Source organism: Mycteria americana, chromosome 8, assembly GCF_035582795.1.
Source record: "Mycteria americana isolate JAX WOST 10 ecotype Jacksonville Zoo and Gardens chromosome 8, USCA_MyAme_1.0, whole genome shotgun sequence".
NCBI lineage: Eukaryota > Metazoa > Chordata > Aves > Ciconiiformes > Ciconiidae > Mycteria > Mycteria americana.
The window spans coordinates 50,295,482-50,310,392 of NC_134372.1; the positions used below are offsets into that span (position 1 = coordinate 50,295,482).

Below are 14,911 nucleotides of genomic sequence, written 5' to 3' on the forward strand. Positions count from 1 at the left end.
CTCGGCTGAGGAGAGCCGGGCTGCGTCCCTCTGACCCGAGGGGTGTCCCCAGAGCAGCACACAGGACCAGGTGAGCCAAAGGTTTATTGACACTCGGGCAGGACCCAGGGCCTGCCGGTTTGTTACAGGACTGCGTGCGGAGAGGGGAGGAGGGCAGGGAGGGCAGACCCTCCGGCGGAACAAGCGCCAGCCAGAGCGGGCAGCACGGGCTGCGGGGTCCCTGGCAGGAGGGACACCCAATACCCTGCTTGGCCCACGGCTCTGGGCAGTATCACCAGGGAAGGTGCGCCCTCCACGGGGAAGCGCTGCAGCAGGAGCCAGGACACAGGACTGCCTACAGCCCGCAGGGCTGTCCCCTCAGCGGCCTTCCTCACCGCCCAGCAGAGCCTTACCCAGCACTGGTTTCTGCTGGAGAGCCCAAACCACGGGAAAGCCAAAATACGGCCCTGGAGAGCAGCACCGGCGTGGAGGCCCCCTCCCCTGCTCCCCACCAGTGCAGCCCCAGCTTCACCCGTCACTGACCCTTCTCAGGGGCTGGGACCAGGACCTCGGCTCGGTCCCAGCCTGCCCAGCACTGGAAGCGTCAGACCTGTCCCTGCTCGGCCACGGCTCCTCCCGGCTAGACCTTGATTCTGCAGCGTGTCAGCACCGGTGGTCGGCTCCAACCGCCTCCATGACGTTCTTGAACCCCTGCTCCCTAACCAGGGACAGCGTGTGACGGCCGGGCCGGCCCGGCACCGCGGCTCGGCCCCGCGGTACCACTGTTGGCGCACCCTGGGCCAGGGGCTCCCTGGGGAGGTGCCGGGCCCCTCACTCACCTCAGCAGCTCCTCCAGTTCCCGCTTCACTGCCCCCACCACCGGCGGCCCGTGGTACACGAGCGCCGTGTACATCTGCACGAGCGAGGCTCCCGCGCGGATCTTCTCCAGGGCATCGCGCCCGCTGCTCACCCCCCCCACCCCGACGATGGGCACCCGGCCTGCGGGCAGGCGCGGGGTCAGGACAGCACGGGCGACGCCAGCGCGCGCCCCCAAGCCCTGCTCTGCCCCTACCTCGGGTGAGGGAGTACATCTCCCTGATGGTCTGCGTGGAGAGCTCCCGCAGGGGCTTCCCGCTGAGGCCCCCGGGCTCTGTGCGCTGCCTGCTCCGGAGGCTGCTGGGGCGGCTCACGGTGGTGTTACTGACAATCAGCCCGTCCACACCTAGCTGAGGGGGGCAGCGGCGTGAGGACACAGCTGCCACGAGCAGCCCCCCGCTCTCATCCCCAGCCTGCCAGGCCAGGACCCCCCTGGCAAGTGCCCCAGCAACATGCCCGGCGGCAAAGCAGCTGCCCCTCACTGCCTGGACCGTCCCCGAGGACCGGGTGACGCACGCAGGCCCTCGCGGACTCAAAGCTACCCGGGGCACCGTCCCTACGGCAGCCAGAGAGCTGCAGGTCCGCCCGTCCCTTCAGAGAGGTGACTTGCCGGGAGCACCACGGTCCTGCTCCCGTGCTGCGCGAGGCGAGGCAGGAGGCTCACCAGCCCAGCGCCTCGCCAGCCTCCCCTTCCCGCCTCCTCACCTCGCAGACGATGCTAGCGATGTCCTGCTTGTCCTGCGCGGTGAGGTCAGGGGCGATCTTCACCAGCACGGCTGGCTTGCGCTCGCAGGGCAGCGCGTCCCTCTCCGCCAGCACCTGCAGGGGGGACGTGCGGGGGCACAGAGCAGCGCGCGGTGGGGGGAACGCCTCCTGCCCCCGACCGGGGAGACGCGCGCACCCACGGGCACGGGCAGCGCGGGGACGGGCCCCGCTCTCCCGACGTGGCGCCGCCGACGGGACGGGCGCCTACGGCACAGGGCCCGGGGCACACGACCCGCGCAGGACCGCTGCGACTCCCGATGCCGGGGGGGGGTGGCTCGCCGCCCCCTTGCAGGAGCAGAGCGGAGGGCAGTGCCTCACTGCTCACACGCCCTTTGCTGAAGTACAGCGCCCCGGCGAACCCCGCGCCAGCAGCTGATCAGGGGCCATCCCGGTGGCTCTGCGCCCCGCTCCGGGGAGCCACCACGCTCCTCCCTGTGCCGGGGCAAACCCACTGGCTGGAGCGGAGCAGGCGCTGCCAGGGGGAGGGATGCACCCAGTGCTGCAGCTGTGGTCCGGGCTGGCTGTGAGGGTCACCCACCTTGGTCAGCAGGTCCCGCAGCTCGGCCTTGCCCTGCAGGTCCCGCAGCCCTGGGGTGTTGGGGCTGGACACGTTCACAACCAGGTAGTCGGCCAAAGGGCCCAGAGTCCGGACCCCAGCCACGTAGTCAGCTGCAGCGTCGGTAGAGCTCTTGTTCTTGCCCAGGTTGACTCCAAGGGGCATCCCCGCTGGAACACAGACACGGCTGAACCACGGCGGCAGGACCAGCCGCCACCCAAGGGGCCAGAGCGCCTGGCACGGGAGACCCCAGGACCAGCTAAAATCAAGACAGGGGTATGCAGCCCACGTGTTTCACGGGGGCGACCCTGGGACCGTCCTGCAGCCACAGCAGCATCACCACCCCGGTCAGCACCTCCCAGCACCGCAGCCTCCATCCTGGCCACCCAGTGGAGGCTGCCCTCGGAAACTGCCCAGCTCGGGCCCTATGGGCTTGGGCTAGTCTCAGCAGACACGTCCTGCCCAAAGCAGCGAGCAGAGCCTCTGCTGCAGAGAAAGTGGCAGGAGAAAGGCACCTGGTCACAGTCGCAAGGGAGAGAGGCTACAGCCCTAAGAGCATTCCTGCTGTCCGAACGCATCTCGCTCTGGCCGGCCCCGGCAGTCGGCCAAAGGGCCCAGCGTCCAGACCCCAGCCACGCAGTCAGCTGCGGCGTCGGCAGAGCTCTTGTTCTTGCCCAGGCTGACCCCAAGGGGCATCCCCGCTGGAGTCACCCCCGCTACCTCCCGTGCCTGGACACTGGCGTTACACACCATTCCTGGCCTACAGCTACCTGGGAGGCCCCCAAACCCACCCTGCAGACCCCAAGAGCAAAGGCTTATAAGCTTGTCTCACCACCAGTGAGCCTGAGCTGGGTCTCCTGGCGGGCCCGCAGCCTGCGCTCCACTGCAACGTGGCCATGGCTGTTGAATCCGTACCTGCACCGGAACAGACAAGGTTCAGGGCTGGGCTGGCGTCCACAAGCCCTGAACAGGACACAGGAGAAGCTCGAGGGAGACAGAGGGTCTCTGCAGCTCTGCTCAGCACATCCACGGAGCCGGGACCACCCAAATAAGCGCCCTCCCTCTGGCGGGCAGTCTGTGGGACATGGCAGGGCAGCCGCCCTCGGATCCCACCTGTTAATGACCGCCTCGTCCTCCACCAGCCGGAAGACCCTGGGTCGGGGGTTCCCCTCCTGGGGCTTGGGCGTTACAGTCCCTACTTCCACAAAGCCGAAACCCATCTTGTACAGCCCGTCCACAGCCTCGCCCTGCTTGTCGAAGCCAGCCGCCAGGCCCACCGGGTTGCGGAACCGCTGCCCGAGGACTCGCACCTCCTGCGGGGCAGGGGCTGGGTCACACGCTGGCAGCCGGGGGCCAGGAGGGCCGGAGCCCCCCGACACCAGGAGCCACAGCCGGGGCCTCGCTCCAGCCCCCGCAGGAGCAGCCCCGGCCCCCTCCCCTCCATTCCCTCTGCCCCGCAGGGCGTCCTCCTCAGGCGCCGGCCCCGGGGGGCCCACGGCTCCTGCCGGGGCCATCTCCTGCGCCCCGGGCGGCCCCAGGAGCCCTGCCGGGCAGCTCCGCTGGCTGGCGGAGCCCATCGCCCCCCCCCGCCCCCCCGGACCGCGACAGGCCCGGGCTCGCCCCGGGACCCGGCCGCCTGCCCGCCCCGCCGGGCCCCGCGGTCCCCCCGCCCCGGCTGCCCCCCCCCCCCCGGTATCCCCCCGCCCCCCAGCCCCGGCCCCGGCCCCCCCGTCCCCCGCCGCGGAGCCGCACCAGCGCGGGGCCGTCGGGACGGGCGGGTGGCAGCAGCCCGAAGGCGGCGGCGCGCAGGGCCAGGCCGTGGGCGGCCTCGGGGGGGAGCGCGCGGAGCGCGGGCATCACCGCCGCCGCGTAGAGCCGCTCGTCGTCCGCCGCCAGCGCCGAGCCCAGCAGCAGCCCGCAGCCGCCCAGCGCCGCCGCCAGCGCCCGCAGCCGCCCCTGCGCGAGGGGGTCAGCAGCGCACCGGCACCGGCACCCGGCACCCCGCAAGGGCAGTGGCACCCCATTCCGCCCCGGTACCCCAACCCGCCCGCACCCCATCCCATCCCATCCGGGCACCGGCACCCCGTCCCTGCCCGCTCCAGCCCCAGCCGCCCCCGGCCAAGCCCGCCCCTCCTCGGGACCCCGCGGGCCGGGCCCGCCCCGCCCCCCCCGCCGCCCCGGGGCCCGCCGGCCGCTCACGCGCAGCGGCGCCGCCATCGGCTCGGCCCGACACGCGGAGAGGCACTTCCGGGAGCCCGCCCCGATGATTGGCGGAGGCCGGGCCCTCCCAGCCAATAGAGGCGCCGCAGGACTCGGGGCGCGCGGCCGGACCGCGGGACGCACGGCGGGGGCGGGGCCTGGAGCGAGACCGCCCTGACCCCGCCCACGGGCGGAGCCCCAAGAGAGACCCTGGCAGCGAGTCAGCCCCGCCAGGCACGGCCCCTCCCCCCCCCCCCCCCGCCAGGCACGGCCCCTCCCCCCCCCCCCCGCCAGGCACGGCCCCTCCCCCCCCCCCCCCGGCACGGCCCCTTCCCCCCTCCCCCCCCCCCCCCCCCGCCAGGCACGGCCCCGCCGCTGCGCAGCGCTCGAATAAAGGCACCGCCGGGCTCCGCCGCTGGCAGGGCGGGGCTTTATTAGGAACCGCCCACGCGGTACAAACCGACCACGAACTCCAAGGAAAAGTCGCGTGGAAGAGCCGCGCGCAGAGCGCCCCGCCCCGCCCCCAGGCGCGGCCCCGGCTACCGCTCGGCCGGCGCGGATCGCCCAGGGCCGTGTCTGGGGACACGCCGTTACCGCCGTCAGAGCCCCCGACCTCAGCGCTCCGTACGCGTTCGGTGCCCAGCGAGAGAGGCCCGTGCGGCCCAGGGCAGCCAGCGCAGGGCGCATCGCGCTGCCTGCCGCCGCCCGGCCAGCTCGGCTCCCGGCAGAGCTCGCCGCCGAAGGGGAAAGCGTGCAGCGCTGCCCTCCCGCGAACGGGGAAGAGAGCCCCAGCCCCCCGAGAACGCGGCCGAGGCCACGGAGGGCTCCCGACTCCAGCGGGAGCAGAAGAGGACGTCAGGCACGCTGCAGCCAGAGAGAGCTGGAGCCAGGGAGACGGCAGAGAGTGCCAGCATGCTGCACGGCCTGAAGGGCAACGCCGCATCTCCTCCCGACCGTACCCCTGCCTCCACCCCAATCAGTCAGAAGTCTTACGGAAGGGACCTAATCACCCTTACCATACAGGCCATCGAGCAGAGAGGGGCAGCTGGCGGACAACACTGCCCTGGGACCACCAGGGAGAGGAGAAAGGCCGGTCACGTTTCAGCCTTCACCTCCCTTCTCTGCGGGAGGGAGCGCAGAGCCAGCGCAGAGGCAGCCAGGAACGGCACCCGGAGTGTCATGCACGGCTTCCCTGTATAGCTACCCAGACCGACAGGGGCTGTTCCCTGCTCCAGTCTCACAAGATTCCCCACAGTTCACCTCCTGGAGCAACAAAGATTGGGAAAGCGGCAGCATTTGGTTTAAGTACAGCAGGAAGAGAGCTCAAAAAGAAGAGCGTGTTCATTTGAGGTTAATACAGGAAACCATTTCAAGGGGAGTCTGTCTCAGAGAGAAGCTGTCACAGCTCCTACCCCCTCACATTGGAGTTACAGCCCAGTCAGTTTTATGTTTTCTTCTTTAGCTCCTCAAATCTCCGAGAAAGATCATCAAAGTCAATGTCTTCAGAGGCAGAAGAGTTGGCGCCGGCAGATGCTGTTGGCAGCGTATCTGGCACGGATGGTAATTCAGGCAGCACAAAGTTATCAAAGGTATTAGGAGCTCCAGCTCTTGGTTTAGGAGAAGCTTCCGACTTGGGCCCGGGCCCTATTTAGAGTAAGAGAAAAATCATTTCACCTCACCATCACCACACTCTCACCAGGCCAGAGCCACACCAAAGGAAGGTCGCTCTACCAAAAAGGCAATACCAGGGTATTTTTCTGAACAGGACCGGTGGTGACGCACCTCCAACTGCAAGTAGACTCAATGGGGAAAACCACAAGGCTTCAGGTTTACATGGCTGCAAGGGGCTGCAGCCATGGCAGATCTAGACTGGTGACCCTATCCTGTGGCTGCACCAGACAGCAGGAGATCCGCCTCCACTGCCCACGGCCAGCTGCAGGTGGGCTGGAGCTCCCACGTGCCTATACTGGCTGGACTGCATCGTGGGGATTCAAAGTCCCAGTTCTCTCCATTCCAACACCTCCTAAAGACACATGCAGGTATCATGTGCCGTCACCCAGCTGTCAGACTGAAGCATACAGCCAGAGCCAGGGCACCCGTAGGCCTCTTCTTCAGCGCGCATCACCAGCACTCCCCAGAGGACTCCATTCGATCGCCAGAAATCCTTGCTGGAGCTGGCAACGGTCTACTTACTCCAAAACCCCTCTCCGCCCTTATCAAGTGCTAGAGATAACAAGTGCTTTCAAAACACGCAGAGTAGAATCACACTGTACAAGGCAGGAGAATTTTATTATGATCCAATTACGATGCACGAAGCATCTCATAAGCCTTTACACAGATGGACCAAGGGATAACAGCTATCCCTACTAGTCCTGCTCTGCTCTATGCAACCTCAACACCGACATTAATACGAACCTGTCTACCCTCTTAGTGCTTACTTCTCTCATTCTGTTGCTGCAGAACAACATTATTTATGCCATGTAAAAATATATTATCACTTAGAGCTGTTGCTTTCTCATTTTAGCCTGCAACGCCCTATACTTGGTCTGATGAGACAGCTTCAGCTGGAGACCCAGTACTGACTCTGAAGTCAAACTCCAGTTCTTGAGTTTCCCAGTGGAAGTCTGGATCCTCCTTGTTTTGAGAGGATACTCTCCATTTCTGTCAGAGTCCTCTCCAAACTCAAATTCTGCTCTCAAGATGTGTCAAGTTCTACACATTGTTCCCTATGTGGAAAGGTTCCTCCCAGGGACACTGGGATCCCAAGCTAACCACAGCCCCTAACCACCCTAGGTTTCCCATATCTCTTGACATACTCACCAGCCACCGGCGCAGAAGCATCCTTGTCGGCATTAGGCTCATCAATCTGGAAGAGACTCTCAGTTAGTACAGCTCTCTCTCCTACCAGGCACAGGATCACATAGGTGTGCAGGCACTGCTCACGGGCCACAGCAGCCACACCCATGCAGAGCAATGCATACCCCCCCTCCCCAAGAAGGCAGACAGCCTGGCTGCCAGCACACCCAGAAGAATCTGCCTCTCTTCCCAAGAAAAGCAGGCAGGGCTTTGACCTTCCTCTCCCACCCTGTCAATCAAAGCAGCTTCACTGGACACATTCTGGAACTGGATAAACAGAGCATATCCACTAGCAGGTCTAAGATATTTATCAGGACATAAGTGGGAGAAGACTGCCCTCTTCACCCACCTAATCACGGCTACTGCTCCCTTTCTTTCATAGAGAATAGCCAGGTCCTTGTAACCAGTGGCAAGGTACAAAATGACCCCATCCCAGGTCTTGGTCCGGTTGGGACAAAGGCCCACGGCATGGTCAGTAGTGCTGGTGTAACTCCTCATTCCGCGGGCTGCGGTCAGTGCCATCTATCTCTACCCAGCTAACAACTGCTGCATCTCTGCCAGCATCTCCTGGACTCAAAGGCTGCTGTGGGGTTAGTACAAGGTGTTAGCACACACTGGTGCGTGGCTACGCTCATCCCTACTCAGGGTACTGCAAAAACAAGAAGCACGTCACTGAAAGCAAAATGAGAGGCATGATCATGAACTGCAGCAACAAAAACAGACAAGCATAGAAAGAGAAGATGCCAGCCTCTCCTTCGTTATCCCCAGGGACCGAGAGAAGTCTGGGAAAGGAAGACTGTTTAAACATACATCGTCTGGGTCAGCCAAAATTTTCATCCAGGCTAACTATGAACTAGTTCAAAAGCCATAATTAAACAGACTGAAGGTGATAAACCCTTCACACTGCAAAAGAACAGAATTGTGGACTCTACTTATTAACTGTTTATCGTCATTTTAACAGTGCAGTAAAATACATCTTGGCTTCCCTTTGCAGCCAAAACTCAGGGCTGAACAAGGAACTTCTCCTCAAAGTCATTCTCCCATCACATGCACTCAGTGATTCACCACACCCATAAGCAATGCCAAGCACCACCCCAAAAGCTCCAAAGGTTGACAGCAGCGTGCTTCACGAACATTTGCCTTTTCCGTGGCTACCACTGCACTCTTTTTGAGGCTCCCTCTGCTGCCTACAATGGTGATTCAGCTCAGGCACTTACAGACTCGTATGTTGGTGGGGTTGCCGGAATTGGTGGTGGATGGATGTTAGTGAAAGGCTGGTAGGTCCCCACTGGTAGGCCACTGAAGTTCTCCTGTACAGAGAGATTACAGTCATGCACCGGACTATTCACCTGGGAGAGCAACCATGGGACACAATACACCTACAGCTGCTACAGGAGTCAGAGAAAGTAGTACTCTAAGATAAATGCGAGCAAGTATCCAACCTGATACAGTTTATACTTACGAGGAAAAGATTCTCAAGTATTAAGTCAGATATAGTCACCTGGAGCAACCAGACCCAGCTAACAGGACTGTGGGTTATTCTAAAGAACCAGCATGACTAAACACATCATCTTTCAAGGCATTAGAAGTACCAGGACAAAAAGGGTAACACCCCACCTTAAGCACACCTGAGCCATTTCTCCCAACTGCAGTATCACAGAACAGGAAGGAGGTCTCTGGCTCACTCGAGGGTTTGTATTACCCTTACTTGTAACACAACAGTGCCTCAAAGTCCTAGACCTGGCACAAGTCCTCAGCATATTTATGCCTGGGCCTTCAGCCTGCTGATGATACTCGGCCCAGATTTTCCACAAAAAACACTGCAGTATTGCTGGGACCACATTAAGACTCCAAAGCCATCCCACTGTTCTGCCACTCTCCAGTCTATACAGACATCCTGTAAATGACTGAATTCGGAGAACAGAGCTCTTTTCAGCTCCCACCTTCCGCCCTCGCAACAAATCATCTCCAACAGCCATTGGCCTGGTCCCCCCCCCTTGCAGGTCTGAAGGCAGAGCACTTCCACATTTTTCTGTGCTGTCCCCACCCCACAAAACTCACCTGATTTCCTTGACTGAATCTTGGCACACTACCAGCCTACCAACTTCAAAGTGCAGCTCCAACCCCTGGTCAAAAGCCTGACAGTCAGAAGACTGCCTCAGGAGTTAAGTCTGGACTCCTCTGTTCCCTGAAGGCAGAGAGGGCTGGCTGGAGAACAGGGGTAGGAACCTCCACAGTCAAGAAGCAACACGAAGCTTCAGCTGCACTGCTAACAATCTCCATCCCATGCAGTCTCACAGCAACACAATGGCCTTCTGACACATCAAGCTATCGGGTACAGACACTTCCCAATCAGCAGGCACAGGGCTAAGCACCACAGCTGGAGTCTTCCACAGAAAAAGGGAATGCTCAAAGCAAAGGCACTTACCGGTCCCTTTGGAGGCGGATAGGAGAAGGGCGGATTTGGTGTTGGCATGGGCATAGGCATCATTACTGGCATGGGTACTATTCCATCATGACCAAGCAGCGGGGCTGTAAATCCACCACCTCCTCCCCCTCCATGGCCACCCTTCTTCACATCATCTGTGAATCCCACATCAATCAGATCTGCCTCTCCGCCTGCAGGGGCTTCAGCCTGGAGAGGGTGGAAGAATTCTGCTCACCAACACATCTCTATTCTGATCACAGCCCTCTGAACAGCATTAGTTGCAGCTTTTGCCACTGGACAAGATGGGACAACACAACAAGGACGGAACAGACAGCAGCCACACAGTGCTATTAATGGGAATCAAAGGGAACCAGACTATAGCATGACTACAGCCACATGCTGTAGGGCTGCAGGAAGGAGCAGGGTTCACGCTATGCTGGGGCCGTCTAGAAGATACTAAAGCACAATTACCACCGAGTTCACTGCAATGCCACAGCCCTGTGCGCTGAAAGCCCGCGCAGCACTAACGGGACATTTCAGCCACTGGAACATGGAAGGGAGCTCCAGACTTGCCAGTGCCTCACTCACCATCACCACCGAGTCAGGCTCATAGGGCACATTGTAGTTCTTGGCAATCTCGATGAGGTACCTCTCCACCAGAATCTTGGGCGGTGCCTCCACGCTCAGCTTGTGCATCAGCTGGAACACAAGGGCGCAGAGACACTCAGCGGGACTGGGACCACGCAGCACAGCGAAGCTCTAACCCAGCCAGGGCTGCCTGCTGCAGGAAGCACAGTGCAGCCTCGTGGAGGCCTTTCCTCTCCCAGTATGGCGCTGCTGCAGAGGAGGCTGCTAGCAACCACAGGCCAGGGCTCCACGTGCTCTGCTCCTCTCCATCCACAGCCAGCACAGCCGGGCTGCGCCTGCCAGGGACCCCAGCACTATGCTCCCATGCGGGCAGGCCCCCAGCAGCACAGCTGGCCCACCCTACTCCACAGTGAGCCACAGGCATCAGCCACTGGCCACAGCAGGCATGTCTGTTCTGCCAGCTCCAGCTGGCTGCAGCTGTTCCACCAGTTCATTACCCTGTCATTGACCGTCCCAATCTGGTTCGTCCGGCACAGCTTCCCATACTCCTTGCTGTACTTGGCACACAGCTGGTCAGCAACCTGCAGCAGGAGAGAAACTCTGGGAACATGCACACCCTTGCCTTCCCCCACCATGTACTGCACATGTGCTGTAGCCCATACAGCTACCCACCTCCCCGCCCAGGTCACCCTCATTTCTGCCACTGAGTACCCCAGCTGAGCAGCCTTGGACACCTATACTGGGGTCTCCATCTGCAAAGCCCATAAAAACATGTCCTCTGACTTAATGACACAGAGTCCCGGACAAAGGCTTCCACCAGCATCACCCCCACCCTGCACATGTAACACCCCTCAAACAACCCTACTCACAATCTTCAACTCAGCCACTTCCGACTGGAGTCGTGGTGCAGCCCAAATCAGCGTAGATACTGCTTCTGCCAGGCCAGAGTCCAGCTCCCTAAGGACAACAGAAGACAATCCTATCTCCACACCAAGCACCTAGTCTTTGCTGCCCTCAATCTGCTTAGCCTGAAAGTCCCCGTCCTCCATGCTGGGCTCCAGAGTCTTCCCTGCCTGGGGAAGAAAAGGTCTCTGGAGACCCTAGGACACTGAGACAAACAGGTGCCCTCCTGTATCCCAGGTGTGCCCCCAGCAGTACCCCTCCCTGAGGCCAGGGGGCCTGGACCCTCTCCCACAGCATACCCTCTAGGCCAGAGCTTACTTCATGGACTGAATCAAGCCAAAGCGGGCTAGCAGCAGATCGCAGTACAGCTCCAGGATCTCCATGGCCTCCACAAGGTAATCTTCACGGATGATGTGCTCCACACGAATCCTGGCACGCTCATCTTTTCCAGCTGCCAGATAATCTGCAATCTCCTTCCTTGCCTTCTGGGCCAACTCAGCTACAGCACATATCCCCAAGGCCAGTCACTGTGCTGGCAGGGACTGCTGCCTCCGTACCCACCCACAGTCCCCACCACACACAAAGCCATCATGAGCTTCTCTCCCTCCTTCATTGAGCCTCTGCAGTGCAAGACACTGAGCTGTGGCTTGGTGGAGCCCTTGTGTCTAGGTCCTAGCACACTAACTCACCGGAGAAAGGAGAGTGGGCTTTCAGTTGCTAGAAACACTCCTACATCTTCAACTTCCCTGCAAAGTCAATCAGAACCATGGATCTTATCTGTGTCGGGGCAGGGCAGGACAGCACAGGTGGGGAGAGCCTCCCACAGCACCCAGGAAGTTCCACTATGCTGTGGGCACAGCAGGCCCAGGGAAGGCCCCTCGGGGCAAACCGGTATGTCCCTCCACACACAGCCCACAGCTACCACCCCACGCACCCCATAAATTGCACTCCGACACCTGCCAGGAAGGTGGACAGAGGCCACGTTGTGGCCAGCCTACTCCTCTGGGTACTCGCACACGGGGGCAGACTGCAAGGCCTGGGGGGTCCAGCAAGGAAGAGCAAAAGGCTACTCCATACTCGGCCCATGAGAGTACCCTGACTCCAGAAAAATCTTCTCTGCAAGTCTCCTGAGCCCCAAAAGCATCCTGGGTCACACCCGCCCCCTCAAATACTCACTCTTCTTTTTCTCCAGCAGTTTGAGGCGATTGATGACGAGGCGCAGGTTGACTCGCAAGCGCTCAGCCTTGAACCCAGAGCCCAACATGATAAACACTTTCTGTGGGAGAAGAAGGGAAGGTCATTGGAACCAGGAGCTGTTGGTCGTGCCAGAAAGACACCAGTCACCGTTTTACTTGGGGAAAAAGAAAAAACTATTTCTCCAAACAAACAGGTACAAGCCTGCTATTCCTGAATCCGGTTCTTTACAAATGATTGGACCTACAGCATTCATCATTCCCTTTCCTGCTTTACAACCCTGCACCTAACCAAGGCCTACAGGGAATAGAAACCTCCTGGATATTCCCATTCTGACAGACTGAATCTCGACCCCAGAAACAGATGTTAGATGATATAAAACTGGGACTACTCCATAAATAGCAACAGGGTTAGAAAACATACCCTAAAACAAGAAGTTAAAGGCCTGGGTCTATTTAATCCAGGCAAGTGATGCTAGCCACTGATGTGAATACCACAGTACAGTAAAGTTTTAAGAATGTTAGACAGACATCTACCAGCAGTGGTCTAGGAAAATGCGATTGTGCCTCAGTTTAGTAAGCTGAGCTTACTGAGATGGTACTTTGAGGTTCCATTCAGCCCCAGATTTCTAAGGAGCCCAAGTGGGAAAACCCTTCAGATTTCACAATAAACAGCACAGCTGCTAGAAGCAATGCTTTCATTCCCTTACTTCGAAGGGTGAGGGAAGTAAACCAACGCCTCAAGATGCCATCTGCAACAACTATCACACAGTCAAATCCTCTCTCTCTCTCTCTGTGTTACTTCATTGACAAAACCACATTTTTAAAGAAACATTAAAATCAACTGCAAGAACCAAGCCAACCTCTGACCTATTAATACGCAAGCTGTACAACAGCTGTATGATTAAGCCAAGGACTGTACAAACTAAGGTTGGAACCGTCCTGTCATCAGAAGGAAAAAGTTGTCATTCGATATTCCCCACACTCTTCCTGCTTACTGAACACGAGCTCTGGCACTGCTCCACTCTCTCATGAGCCAGTTCAACTCATTAGTCCTACAGAAAACTAACCCAGAAGACCCTTTATTACAGCATTTGGTTATGCCAAGAACTGTTCATTAAAAAATCCTTCCTTAAGAGCTATCACAAAGAAAGACCTTGGCTTGTACCTGAAGGGCACACTGGAGCAGACTTTTGGATAGTGATAGCATTTTGTGTATAACTAGTGGCTTACATAAGATTTATTGCTATCTAGAGTATATCTAGTTTATTTAGCTAATGCATGAATTATTTATTCACACATCAATAGTTATGTCAATGATGCACAGAACCAACTAAGCTCAAAAATCATTGCTACAGAAATACATACGATATAAGTCTGATGCCATAAAGAGCAAGTTTTGCCCTTCTCTAACTGGAACATAGTCCTACAACATTAACGTAACTTTACGGTGCTGCAAGAAACAGTCTCAGCACGAGTTGCAATGTCTCGTAAAAGCACCTATTAAATAACTATTCTGATTAACAACCTGTTTTAACAGACAGTTCGAAATACAGCCATTAAGTAGCAGCCAGCTCACCGGCCGTTCTTTTGCAACCATCCTGCTGTCACTCTAAGAAGTGTTGTTGCCCCCACTCCCCCGCGTGAGGCTCTCAGCCACGCTGCCGCAGAAAGGCCGGTCCAACTCCTCCCTCCCTGCACCTCGCCTTCCCACCCCCTCCTGCAGACGGGCTGCTCCTCTGACCACACCGAAACCAACCTGTCCTGGCAGAGCAATCAGCCCGGCGCTAGGGCGGCTCCGGGCGCGTTACTCGGTGGCGAGACTCGCCGCGTAGCCGCCCAAAGGCCAGGGCTGGTTCAGAGAAGCGCGCAGGAGACCCCGGGTTAGCTTTACCGGCGCAGCTGCACCCTGACGGAGCCGAGCGGAGATCCCTCTGCCTCCCCGCTGCCGTCCCCAGCGAGGTGGCCCCGAGGGAGCGTCCCACAGCGCAGGCGGGGCAGGCCCCGGGCCCGCCCTCAGCCCCGCCAGCGGGCACTCGGGGCAAGGCATCCCCCTCACTACCGGCACCTTCTCGGCCACCGAGCGCGCCCCGTCGCCCCGAGCTCGGCCGCCACAGCCGCAGCCCCACTCACCGGCCGCCCCTCCGCGCAGGCTGCAGGCACCCAAAATGGCGGGCACCCTTCGCAGCACCTCACCGCGTGCGGAGGGATCCACGGAGCCGGCACTCCCCGCTCCTTACCCGGGGCACGACCGAGCCGCTGCGGCCGCTATGGCGGCGATGCCGCAGGACGTGCCTGCCGGACCGACGCGGCGGGGTCCCGGGAAAGAAGCGGCAGCGGCGCGAGGAGCGCGGCGCTGAGGGACTAAATGACCCAGCGGAGGGATCCGCTGCGCGACAGCGTACGATGGTTCTCCCGATAGGCGCCCGCCGGTACCCGCCCCCCGGCGCGGAGGTTCCGGCAGCACAGCGTTCCGCCTGCGGCTGCCGCTGCCCCTTGCCGTGAGCCCCGCCTCTACGGGGGACGGCGGCCGCTCGGCTGAAGGCGCCGCGCCGGGTCGCGGGCGGG

At 60.0% G+C, this 14,911-nt stretch overlaps 2 protein-coding genes across 2 annotated transcripts; both read right to left on the reverse strand.

Moving 5' to 3' along the window:
- Positions 1 to 66: 66 nt before the first annotated feature.
- DHODH (dihydroorotate dehydrogenase (quinone)) lies at positions 67 to 4,471 on the reverse strand. The gene is made up of 9 exons (XM_075509311.1): positions 4,376 to 4,471; positions 3,929 to 4,132; positions 3,290 to 3,489; positions 3,009 to 3,091; positions 2,159 to 2,346; positions 1,561 to 1,674; positions 1,052 to 1,205; positions 819 to 978; positions 67 to 697 (listed from the first exon to the last, which is right to left on the reverse strand). The coding sequence occupies exons 1-9, from the start codon at positions 4,391 to 4,393 to the stop codon at positions 643 to 645; spliced, it is 1,176 nt and encodes a 391-aa protein (XP_075365426.1). The 5' UTR covers positions 4,394 to 4,471; the 3' UTR covers positions 67 to 642.
- Positions 4,472 to 5,692: 1,221 nt separating this feature from the next.
- IST1 (IST1 factor associated with ESCRT-III) lies at positions 5,693 to 14,611 on the reverse strand. Its single transcript, XM_075509313.1, has 10 exons — positions 14,477 to 14,611; positions 12,327 to 12,426; positions 11,469 to 11,649; positions 11,117 to 11,204; positions 10,745 to 10,828; positions 10,248 to 10,358; positions 9,660 to 9,866; positions 8,449 to 8,541; positions 7,196 to 7,241; positions 5,693 to 6,019 (listed from the first exon to the last, which is right to left on the reverse strand). Exons 2-10 carry the CDS (start codon positions 12,412 to 12,414, stop codon positions 5,820 to 5,822), a joined length of 1,098 nt encoding a protein of 365 aa, XP_075365428.1. The 5' UTR covers positions 12,415 to 12,426; positions 14,477 to 14,611; the 3' UTR covers positions 5,693 to 5,819.
- Positions 14,612 to 14,911: the final 300 nt, after the last annotated feature.

Excerpts from the sequence above, each read along its gene's own strand:
- DHODH (XM_075509311.1), bottom strand. Across the intron at positions 3,092-3,289 it reads GACGAGGCGGTCATTAACAG|GTACGGATTCAACAGCCATG; the intron begins GTGGGATCCGAG and ends GTTCCGGTGCAG. Across the intron at positions 1,206-1,560 it reads TCGCTAGCATCGTCTGCGAG|CTAGGTGTGGACGGGCTGAT; the intron begins GTGAGGAGGCGG and ends TGCCCCCCTCAG.
- IST1 (XM_075509313.1), bottom strand. The coding sequence starts at position 12,414 with ATGTTGGGCTCTGGGTTCAAGGCTGAGCGCTTGCGAGTCAACCTGCGC. Across the intron at positions 11,650-12,326 it reads ACTGCTGGAGAAAAAGAAGA|CTGAGTTGGCCCAGAAGGCA; the intron begins GTGAGTATTTGA and ends TATGTGCTGTAG. Across the intron at positions 7,242-8,448 it reads CCCCACCAACATACGAGTCT|ATTGATGAGCCTAATGCCGA; the intron begins GTAAGTGCCTGA and ends AGTCTCTTCCAG.